This window comes from Petromyzon marinus, chromosome 10 (genome assembly GCF_048934315.1).
Source record: "Petromyzon marinus isolate PM22_M1 ecotype Great Lakes invasive population chromosome 10, UKy_Petmar_22M1.pri1.0, whole genome shotgun sequence".
Taxonomy (NCBI): Eukaryota; Metazoa; Chordata; class Hyperoartia; order Petromyzontiformes; family Petromyzontidae; genus Petromyzon; species Petromyzon marinus.
The window spans coordinates 983,615-995,891 of NC_133676.1; the positions used below are offsets into that span (position 1 = coordinate 983,615).

General features: G+C 57.5%; 1 protein-coding gene across 1 annotated transcript; it reads left to right on the forward strand.

Annotated features, from left to right (window-relative positions):
- The first annotated feature begins 53 nt into the window (after positions 1-53).
- On the forward strand, positions 54-4,795 carry LOC142924189 (uncharacterized). The gene is made up of 4 exons (XM_076065997.1): positions 54-221; positions 1,187-1,304; positions 1,793-3,745; positions 4,045-4,795. Exons 1-4 carry the CDS (start codon positions 149-151, stop codon positions 4,391-4,393), a joined length of 2,493 nt encoding a protein of 830 aa, XP_075922112.1. The 5' UTR covers positions 54-148; the 3' UTR covers positions 4,394-4,795.
- Positions 4,796-12,277: the final 7,482 nt, after the last annotated feature.

Genomic DNA, 12,277 nt, shown 5'->3' on the forward strand with positions numbered 1-12,277 from the left:
TCTCTGTGGATCCATATGGGTCTCTGTGAGTCCCTATGGTTTTATATAAGTCTCTGGATCTCTATGGGTCTCTGTATGGGTCCCCGTGTGTAACACGCGTGTAACATTCGTGTAACATGCGTGTGTCCCTCTGTGTGTCTGTCTTGAAATGGTTGCGCAGATCCTGGGCATGCCTCCAAAAGAAATGGTGGAGAAAGCTCGCAAAAGAGCGGCATACTTTGGTGAGTTGAAGGGTGGTGTGATGGTGGTGTGGTGTTGGTGGTGAGGTGGTGGTGTGGTGGTGGTGAAGTGCTGGTGAGGTAGTGGTGAGGTGGTGGTGGTAAGGTGGTGGTGGTGGTGGTGGTGTAACGCTAGCGGTGTGGTGGTGAGGTGGTGATGGTGTGGTGGTGGTGGTGAGGTGGTGGTGGTGAGGTGGTGGTGGTGTAGAGGTGGTAGTGGAGGTGGTGAGGTGGTGGTGTGGTGGTTGTGTGGCAGTGGATAGTGGTGAGGTGGTGGTGTGATGGTCGTGAGGTGTAGTGGTGGTGAGGTGTTAGTGGTGGCGATAGTGGTGGTGTGGTGGTGGCGGGGTGGTGGTGTGGTGGTGGTGTAGAGGTGGCAGTGTGGTGGTATGGTGGTAGTGGTGGTGTGGTGGTGTAGAGGTGGCAATAATGGTGGTGAAGTAGTGGTCATGTGGTGGTGGTATAGGGCTAGCGGTGTGGTGGTGAGGTGGTGATGGTGTGGTGGTGGTGGTGAGGTGGTGGTGGTATGGTGGTGTAGATGGGGTAGTGGAGGTGGTGTGGTGGTGTTGGTGAGGTGGTGGTATGGCAATGGATAGTGGTGGTGTGGTGGTGGTGGTGGTGAGGTGGTGTTGTAGGGGTAGCGGTGTGGTGGTGAGGTGGTGGTGGTGTGGTGGTGAGGTGGTGGTCGTGCTTTGGTGGTGGCGTAGAGGTGGTAGTGGAGGTGGTGTGGGGGTGAGGTGGTGGTGTTGTAGGGGTAGCGGTGTGGTGGTGAGTGGGTGGGTAGGTGGGTAGGTGGTTGGTGACACTGTGCGTGCCTCTCTCTGTGTGTCTCTCTTTCCATCTCTCTGTCTCTGTGTATGTGTCTCTCTCTCTGTCTCTCTTCCTCTTTGTTTGTCTCTCTGTGTATCTCTCTGTCTCTATCTCCCTCTCTGTGTGTATGTATATCTCTCTCTGTCTCTGTCCTACAGATGAGGCCGGCCAGCCTCACTGCCCGGCCAGGAAACGACTCCCGGCAAGTGTCCCCCTGCATTTGGTGCTGCGGGGATGTGGAGCTCAGCTTGTGGCCTTCATTAGCAGCTGCTTGCAGTAAGAACACAGACACATACCGCCCGTGTAGCCTCAAGCCGACTGTAGGGGCAAGTGCTGTTAGTACTAGCGAGTAGCAGCGCCTATACACAGACAAAGATCCCCCGTGTAGACTCTAGCAGATTGTAGGGGCAAGTGCTGTTAGTAGTAGCGAGTAGCAGCACCGCCTATGAAGGCCTCCGGCACTGTGGCACACACAGAGGAGGTGGGTGGCTAGCACCACCACGTCCGGCCACCTTTGTCTCCCCAGTGGCGATGTTTACACTAGGTACTCATTTGAGGCTGAGTCGACCTAGGGGAGGCCTAGGACCAGTTCAGATAATATAATTGCTGTCACTGGTGTTGGCCGTGTGCAGGAATCTAACTCGGGTTTCTGCCGGGTTCATAACACCACCGCTGTCCATTACACACACACACGTACACACACACGTACAGATGGGAACGTCAAATCCTCACCTCCCCTGTCTCCATCCCCCCCGCCTCCCCAGGTGGGATCCAGAACTCCGCATGACACCGGAGCAGGCGCTGAGTCACGGCTGGCTCCAGAACGAGACCACCACCATCGAGGCCACCCCCACCACCATCGAGGCCACCCCCACCACCATCGAGGCCACCCCCACCACCATCGAGGCCACCACCATCGAGGCCACCCCCACCACCATCGAGTCCACCCCCACCACCATCGAGGCCACTCCCACCACCATGGAGGCCACCCCCACCACCATGGAGGCCACCCCCACCACCATCGAGGCCACCACCATCGAGGCCACCCCCACCACCATCGAGGCCACCACCATCGAGGCCACCCCCAGCACCATCGCGGCCACCCCCAGCACCATCGAGGCCACCCCCAGCACCATCGAGGCCACCCCCACCACCATCGAGGCCACCCCCACCACCATCGAGGCCACCCCAACCACCATCGAGGCCACCCCCACCACCATCGAGGCCACCCCCACCACCATCGAGGCCACCCCCACCACCATCGAGGCCACCCCCACCACCATCGAGGCCACCCCCACCACCATCGAGGCCACCCCCACCACCATCGAGGCCACCCCCACCACCATCGAGGCCACCCCCACCACCATCGAGGCCACCCCCACCACCATCGAGTCCACCCCCACCACCATCGAGTCCACCCCCACCACCATCGAGGCCACCCCCACCACCATCGAGGCCACCCCCACCACCATCGAGGCCACCCCCACCACCATCGAGGCCACCCCCACCACCATCGAGGCCACCCCCACCACCAGCGAGGCCACCCCCACCACCGTCGAGGCCACCCCCACCACCGTCGAGGCCACCCCCACCACCGTCGAGGCCACCCCCACCACCATGGAGGCCACCCCCACCACCATCGAGGCCACCCCCACCACCATCGAGGCCACCACCATCGAGGCCACCCCCACCACCATCGAGGCCACCCCCAGCACCATCGAGGCCACCCCCAGCACCATCGAGGCCACCCCCACCACCATCGAGGCCACCCCCACCACCATCGAGGCCACCCCCACCACCATCGAGGCCACCCCCACCACCATCGAGGCCACCCCCACCACCATCGAGGCCACCCCCACCACCATCGAGGCCACCCCCACCACCATCGAGTCCACCCCCACCACCATCGAGTCCACCCCCACCACCATCGAGGCCACCCCCACCACCATCGAGTCCACCCCCACCACCATCGAGTCCACCCCCACCACCATCGAGGCCACCCCCACCACCATCGAGGCCACCCCCACCACCATCGAGGCCACCCCCACCACCATCGAGGCCACCCCCACCACCATCGAGGCCACCCCCACCACCATCCAGGCCACCCCCACCACCAGCGAGGCCACCCCCACCACCATCGAGGCCACCCCCACCACCGTCGAGGCCACCCCCACCACCGTCGAGGCCACCCCCACCACCGTCGAGGCCACCCCCACCACCGTCGAGGCCACCCCCACCACCGTCGAGGCCACCCCCACCACCGTCGAGGCCACCCCCACCATCGTCGAGGCCACCCCCACCACCGTCGAGGCCACCCCCACCACCGTCGAGGCCACCCCCACCACCGTCGAGGCCACCCCCACCACCATCGAGGCCACCCCCACCACCATCGAGGCCACCCCCACCACCATCCAGGCCACCCCCACCACCAGCGAGGCCACCCCCACCACCAGCGAGGCCACCCCCACCACCAGCGAGGCCACCCCCACCACCAGCGAGCCCACGCCCACCCCCACCACCAGCGAGGCCACCCCCACCACCAGCGAGGCCACCCCCACCACCATCGAGGCCACCCCCACCACCAGCGAGGCCACAACCGCCACCAGCGAGGCCACCCTCACCACCATCGAGGCCACCCCCATCACCAGCGAGGCCACAACCGCCACCAGCGAGGCCACCCCCATCACCAGCGAGGCCTTTGGAGCTGCGGATCTACGGTGAGACTCCCTCTGTATGCTCAGTGCAGGGTCTCTGAGTATGGGTCGTTGTGAGTCTGTATGGGTCTCTGAGTATGGGTCTCGATGCATCTATATGAATTTAGTATTTGGTCTGCCGCTATGAATCCCCACGTGACGATGATGATGATGACATCAGCCACTTGGTTGAGCTGCTTTCATTTGTGCTGGCCAGGTCCACTTCTGGCCGTGGGGACCGATCGCGACCTCTGGCTGTAGTACCAGCATGACGATGATTATGATGATGTGCTGCTGTGGTGCTGCTGCCTCTCTCTCCACAGAGCTGAGTCGGAGAAAAAGCCCCCATCATCATCATCCTTGTCATCATCGCTGGATGAGGATGAGACAGAGGAGGTGGAGGAGGAGGAGAACGAGGATCAGACGGAGGAGGAGGATGAGACAGAGGAAGAGGAGAAGATGGAAGTGGAGGAGAAGACAGAAGACGAGGAGCAGATGGAAGTGGACGAGAAGACAGAAGAGGATGAGCAGATGGAAGAGGAGGAGGAGGTGCAACAGCAGCAGGAGAAGAAGAAGAAAAAGAAGCAAAGGGGTCTGGCCCATATGGGCAGGGCGCTCTCCTCGATCTTCCGCCGCCTGCTGCTGTGTGGTGGGCAGCCCATGGCAGAGTAGCGGGGTGGTGGTGGTGGTGGTGGAGTCGGTGCCAACCACCACCACCACGAGCAGCAGCACCGCACCACCCACCCACACACACACAGTCACCCCACACACACCCAGCCACCCACACTCACTCACCCCACACACACACACCCACTCACCACACTCACTATCGTGGAGACCAGCTGTGGAAGACGACTGAAGAGCGGCCGCCAGACATGGACTGGACACAGCCACTCACTGCACTCACCACACGCTCACCCCACCACACACTCACCAGTAGCTTACCCAGGGCCCCCCTTATCTCAGGCTACAACCCTACCACGTGGTGTGTGTTAAAATAGCATTGTACGTGTGTAGTTTTGTATATTATTATTGTAAATATGATTGTTATAATTATATATGAAGTCACCAGTATGTGAAAAACGTTGCAGACGTTTTTTTTCGTGGGGTTTAGTGCCTTCGATCGTCAGTGCCGTGTGGGGGTCTGGGTTCATAATGTCCAGGTAGGGTGGGGTTATAATGGCCAGGTAAGGTGGGTTATAATGGTCAGGAAGGGTGGGGTTATAATGGTCAGGTAGGGTGGGGTCATAATAGCCAGGTAGAGTGGGGTTATAATGGCCAGGTAAGGTGGGTTATAATGGTCAGGAAGGGTGGGGTTATAATGCCCAGCTAGGGTGGGTTCATAATGCCCAGCTAGGGTGGGCATAATGGCGGTTGGGCGCCTTCCCCACGTAAAATGGCGGTTGTGCGGCTTCCCCACGCAAGATGGTGGTTGGGCAAAGTCCCTACCTAAGATGGCGATTGGCCACCTTCCCAACGTAAAATGGCGGTTGGGCACCTTCCCCACGCACAATGGCGGTTTGCCGTCTTCCTTACCTAAGAGGGCGTTTGTGCGCCTTTCCTACGTAAGATGGCGGTTGGACACCTTCCACGTGAAATAATGGTGGGTGGCCGCCTGGTGGTTGGGCGCCTTCCCCACACAAGATGGCGGCTGAGCACCGTATTTACGCTAGAAATGGCTAGATGGTGTGTGAGGGCTGATGCCCCCCTCCTCCTCTCCCCCTTGGACCTCCTCTCTTTTACGCCGGGCTGCCGCCGATCGAGTCATCGGCCTCCCCGCACCAGCATCCTCTCTGTGGGACATGGCTCGTTGCTGGCTCTCCACCGCCTCACGTTATTCTGCCTCCCACCCCCCACGTAAACCACCACTCACGCTGCGAGGGCTGCGGGCGCGCGCACAACCGGACCTGCTGCCCACCACGTGCACGCGCTAAAAATAGCGCGGCTGCTGCGCGAGCGCTGGCGCAGGTAATGAGTTAGTGCGCAGCGCAGCCTTACTTGCACACACGCCAGAATTACGCACCACGCCGAACCCTTAATGCGATCGCCGCCACGTAAACCCCCTGCGTAAAACGCGCTCGGTAAATACGCACGCGACCGCAAACACCAGGTGGGTGTGAGAATGAGTGTTGAGTGAGTGTGTGTGAGGATGAGTGGCGGGTGGGTGTGAGAATGATTGTTGAGTGAGTGTGAGGATGAGTGGCGGGTGGGTGAGCGGGCGTGAGAGTGGGTGGGTGTGAGAGTGAGTGGTGGGTGGGTTGTGAGAGTGAGTGGTGGGTGGGCGTGAGAGTGAGTGGGTGGGTGGGAGAGTGTTAGAGTGAGTGGTGGGTGGGTGGGTGTGAGAGTCAGTGGGTGGGTAGGCAGGCGTGAGAGTGATTGGTGAGTGGGTGTTGAGCAGATTACAACACCAAAACAAAACCAAAAGGAGTGCAAAGTGTAAGGAAGTCACAAAAAAATAAAGCATATAAATACAAATTGTATAAATCAAATCCTGTCAGTTTTTCAATACTCAAAGCAAGCTTGGGCAAGGCAAAAAAAAACTGAATAAAAAACTGCCCCAGACCACACCAAGACAACACAAAGTCCATCAATAAAATTGCACATTAAAATTTCACTTCCATTCCTTTGGGTTTGGCAATGGAAGCCTCACACACACGCTGTGCAACAAGTGTTGGATGGACATCCCCGCCAGTGTTGGAAATTTAATCTTCAAATCACTCAATTCGGATCACACAGCAGTAGTAGCAGTAAATTTGTTCTGTACTGCAAACAACTTGGCAGGACCCTCTGAAAAAGAGTCTTGAGACTGAGTGAGGCTCGTGCTGGCTAAATAAGCGTAGTCGTAGTAATAAAAAGAAATCGATACTAAACACACATACAGGAGCAGAGTCGTTCCCCAGGTACGGTGTATGGGGGCGACTACACCGGGCCCCATGCTTTTGGGGGCCCTGCGCTTCGGTGTCACAGTGTCAGACATTACTTCCGTTTAACACGTAGGCTATCGCACCGGAATGTCTCACAAGTAATGACATCACATGCATCATTCTAATTAAGACCGAAAGAGGATTTATCCGCGATTCAAAGGCCCACATGTTGTGATTAGCCCCAGGCCCCGCATGCCCCTATAGACTTCCTTGATCACGAGACAAGCAGGTAGTGGCTTACCGTGGCTCAGCAGCTCCAGAGCTCTTCACACTGCCAGCAGCAGCAGCAGTGGTGGTGGCTTTGCTGGTGGTGGTGCTGGTGGCCACGGTCCCGAGCCAGCTATGAGCCAGCACCTGCGCTGGCGTCATGCGACAATTCGGATCCCATCTGTTGAGATACGCATGGGGGACACACGCAGCCACGTGGTTAGAGAGTCATGGTGAGAGCTTTGATGTTCCTTCCCTTCTCCCAAGAGGTCCAGGAACGCACAGCAGCAGGGGAAGCAGCAGTAGCAGTGGCAGTCCTCTGATGCCCAGCAGCGTCTTGCACAGACCTCCCACTCCTCCACAGAGGGCTAACTTCACGCCGGTGGTACCGCTTATTGGCAGGTCCACTCGCCTCCACATCTTCCTGGTGATTGGTGGAGAGCAGTCGCGATCACATGGAGGGGAGCAAACTTCGTGGGCCAGGAGCTGATGAATTCGACAAACTCCGGGTCATCGCTTTTGAGCACCCTGTGAAGTGGGAAGCACCCCGGCACCCTTTTCTTGCCTGGGCAGAACATCTTCCCCCGATGGTCTGCAGGAGCCATGCACAGCGGGAGAGACCAAGTCACCAACCACCACGTCACCCACCTACCCACTTACTGACCGATCCATCAACCCACGCATTCACATTACCCACCCACCCATCCACTCTTCCACCTTCCCAATCACTCACCTATCCGCCTATCCACACACCGACCCACCCACTCACCAACCTATTCGCCTAATCACCCACATAACCACCCACTTTCCCACATACTAATTTACCCACCCACACACCCAAATAATTTAAAATACAAAGAGGCTCCCTCCAAAAAAATATAACAGCCCGAGGCCACTCCCTAAAACAGAATCCGGTCCGTCACTCGCCCCACCCTTCAACTCACCAAAGAACTGCGTTCTGTTGGGAGCTGCATCCACCATGTACCTTGGAGGCATCCCCAGAATCTGCACACGGTTGATATGAAGACAAAGGTCACCCGTATAGCTTCGGCACACTGTATGGAGCAAGTGCTGTTAGTATTGAATAGCAAAAGCAGCAACACACAAAGACAGGGGTGGCGGGCCACGTTGACCAAGGTACTTCACACACTCCACCAGGTACTCAGTTGAGACTGACTCGAACTAGGGGAGGCCCATGACCACTTCAGATCATCGTCACTGGTGTTGGCCATGAGCTGGACTCGAACTCAGTTTCTAGCACAGCAGGCTAACCGCTACACTACCGCTCCCCCACACATACAAGATGCACACGTGTACACACAACCACACACAACATACGACGGCCATTATTCAGAGATCACAAAGTGGCCACCCACCCTCCTGCCCCCCCCCCCGCCCCCCCCCCCCCCATGGCCCACGACTCCAAGGAAAGAGAGGGGGATCACGTGGCTGTCGGACCAGAAAAATTCCCTGCCCGTCGCAAACTCCGCCACCGTGCAGCCCAGTGCCCACATATCCTTTCCACAGGCCAAGCTATAGCCCTGCAACAGTTTCGGAGCCAAGTATTCCAGGGTCCCATGAACATCCATAGCTGCACAATGATCACAAGAACAACATACATATGTGCATGTATACACTGTCTTAAACAGCATCATCATCACACACATAAACAGTCACAAGTACAGACACTCAGATACACAGAGACACTCAGACAGACACTTAGAGACGAATACTTGCACACAGCCACAGAGACTGTGGTGCCGCCGCAGCGGAGCCGCTCCATCGGGGCCGTGCCCACCGCCGTGACACCGCCACCGGGGAGTGACAGCGCCGACGCGGCGCGCCTCTCGCCACCCCTTCCCCCCCCGCCCCACATGAATGCACGCATACCCCACGTAGAGCCGGGAGGGAAGGTCACCTGGCCGACAGGTTTTTATCCAGAAGCCCCTAATGGGATCAAGTTTCATGGTTTCCTGCGGGCGGGCAATTGGGCGATCTACCCCCGAGGCTGACATGCACCGCAGCGCCGTGACCTGATATTAAAGTTACGTGGTCACGGCAGAGGCCGTTGAGCCACCGTGAGTGAAACCGCACACACACAAGCACGAGTACGGATCAGAATGCCTTTGCTAGGATTAGGGATCTAGATAACAAAGGGACAAGAATAGCCAGGCCTCTGAATGGACAGGGCCGCACGGGTGCGGAAGCATCTGAATGCCTTTTGTTATAAAGTTGAGATTACGGATCCAAATAACAACGGGACAGGAGCATTCCGACATCTGAATGGACAGGGCGGCACGGGGTGTGGGAACAGCGGAACGCCTTTGTTATAGGCAGGATTAGGGATCTAGATAACAAAGGGACAAGAATAACCAGGCATCTGAATGGACAAAAGGGCACGGGCAAGCAAGGTCCGCGGAAATGCCTTTTGTGTTAGGTAGGATAAAAGGCAGGTGATTGAGACAGTAGGAGAGTTCTTCTTCAAGAGATCGAGAGCAGCGAGGTGTTAGGGTCAGCCGTTCGAGACGTCCGTGTGACGAGCTTCAATGCAGCCAGGCTCAACCCTCTATGGAGACGACCCACAGCATCGCCCTTCTACAGCTTCCAGCGCAGCAGAGTGGACGTAGGCATAAGTCAGTGAGCGGTGAGTTTGAGCTATTTAATCGAGGGTAGAGAGCGGAACGATAGGCAGGATAAATTGAGCCTAGGAGCCCAGGGGGAATAGGCTGGCATCCACTGACTCACACAATCACGCGTAGTTTAACGGGTTACTCGCGGTAAATAAAATAGCTAGCAGGGGGATCAACTGTGTCGTGTGGTCTTTGGGAGTGTGAAGAGGAGGGTAGAGCATGCTTGGTGTTCGCGTGCATGCGCGGTTGTTTACCATGAGGCGGAGTGTACAGCGTGCGCGTGCCTACGCGACTGTTTACGGTGGTGTTTAGCGCTCGCGTACCTGTGCAATTGTTTACAGTAGTGCTTAGCACTCACGTCCCTGTGTGACTGTGTTGCGGTCGCGTGCCTGCGCGATTGTTTATAGCGAGGTAGCGAGCTAGGTGCCTGGCGTGCGCGTATTCGCGCGGCTGTTTAAACGACCCTTCAAATCGGAGCGAAGTGACCCCCCCAATCAGCAGCCCGCGCACGGCAGACGCCCCTGGCCTCCCACCCCCGACCCCCCACTCCCTCGCGTGGGATTGGTGCACGGGGCTCGGCAGGTAGCAGCGTCGTGTTTGTTATTGCCTGAGCGCGTAGAGCGTGTGTCTGAGGGAATCACACGTCGGCGCACCGTACCTGTTTGTTCACGTGCGGGACGGGGTTTTACTTTGCGAGCGCGCTCACCGCGGCACGCCGCCACTGAACAACATAGCGCGTTGTAAGCGTAGAGCAGGCGGCCCCACTAATTGAGCCATGCCTACGTGGTCGGCAACAAAGTCAGGGGCCCCAGGTGGTGAGGAGGTGGAGGTCGCTAACCCGAACCCCACAGAACAACCGGGGGGTAGTGGTATGAATGGAACGGGGGAGTCGGGGGGCAACGGCCCCGACAATTCGGTGATGGCAGGGGACGGTAGCCCCCACAGTTTGGCGTCAGAAGCGGTACGAACCCCCGCAAGATGATCTCCCAAGCGAAATGCTGAGGGAGCGGGGCGTTTGTGCACAGACTGCCCTATATGACATCATAACAACAGTCTGGACCACTGGATGGGTTCTGCAGGATTGGCAGAAGGGGGACCGCAAAAACTGTAACAACTACAGGGGCATCTCACTCCTCAGTGTGCCGGGAAAGGTCCTGGAAAGGATTATTCAACATCGCCTTGCCAGGCACGCTGAGGAGAGGCTTGCGGAGCCCCAATGTGGTTTCAGGAAAGGGCGGTCCTGCACAGATGCCATATTTTCTGTCCGTCTGCTACAGCAGAGGTGTAGGGAATTCCAACAAGACCTACATCTCTGCTTTATTGACCTTGTTCTTCGTGCTTTTGGAGTCCCTGACCCTCTGCTCACGATCATTAAGGACCTTCATGATGGTGAGCCGGCCCGGGTAAAACTACGTGGCCGGGAGTCAGAGCCATTACCTGTACACGTTGGGGTGCGACAGGGATGTCCTCTGGCTCCCACATTATTTAACATCAATTTTGACTACGTAGTTCGTTAAGCCTTCAATAGCTGTACCGGGGGAATCTCCATTTTGTACAGATATAATGAGGGGCTGATCGATGCCCGGGTGCGGTCAAGGGATGGCTCCCTATTGCTCAACCACGTTATGTATGCCGATGATTTGGTAATAGCTGCTCATTCAGAGGAGGAGTTGGAGACGCTGCTGCTGAGACTGGAGCGTGCCACTAAGAGATGGGGCCTTACCATCAGCCCCACCAAAACTAAGCACCTGCCTGGGTATTTTGTACCATTGGACACTCCACCCCCACAACTCTCAATCGGTGATTGAGCAGTTGTGGAGAGAGTGGAGAGTTTCCCATACCTGGGCAGTGTGCTTATGACCGGCTCCAGTTTAACAGCAGAGGTCTCACTTCGAATCAGTGAAGTGGCAATATATTTTCATCGGTTGCGTAACGCTGTGTGGAAGCTACCTGGTCTGTCGCTCCGCACTAAGCTTCAGGTCTTCTCGGCTATGGTTATTCCCTCCCTTCTCTACGCTTGCGAAACGTGGACCCCCCTAATAGAACATCTTTGCTGGTTAGAAACATATAGGCTAGCCTGCCTACGATCCATCCTGGGTTTAACCAGGCTGGATTGTGTGAGGAGCTCACAAATCTTTGAAATATCTGGGCACGGTCCCATTGGTGAGCTCCTCCGACAGGCAAGGCTGCGTTGGTTGGGTCATGTAGCCCGCATGCCCAGCCACCGCATGCCGAAACAGCTTTTGTTCGGCCGGATCGAGGGAGCTAAATGGGCGCGGCACGAGCTAGAGAAGAGATGGAGTGATGTGGCACAGAAGGACGTGGAGCTGAGTGGACTTGCCGATGACTGGTACCAGTGATGTCAAGATCGGCCTCTGTGGAGGAGGCTCGTGAAGGACGCTGCTGGGCAGTTGGAGGCAGTTGCCCTCCAACAACAACGGAGGATGGAGCAGCGACGCTCACAACAACGAGCGGAGCGCCGGGTGGCTAAAGCACAGCAGGTTGGCACAGTAGGGGGCACAGGTGGTGCATCAGCCAGTCATCTGAGTCAGTCGACCCGTGGCACTTGGGTCTGCCCCGTGACCTCCTGCCAGCGGGCGTTCGACACTTCACGTAGCCTCAAGGTGCACATGGCCTGGCACAAGCGTCGTGGTGACGTCACCGCCACTTAGTGGCGAATGGCGGTTGTTGTACACGCTGGGGTGCTGGTGCTCGCTCTGCAGATGTAAATGCCACTGATTATTCATGTTCTGCAGATGTAGATGTCACTGGTGTTCTTCATGTTCTGCAGATGT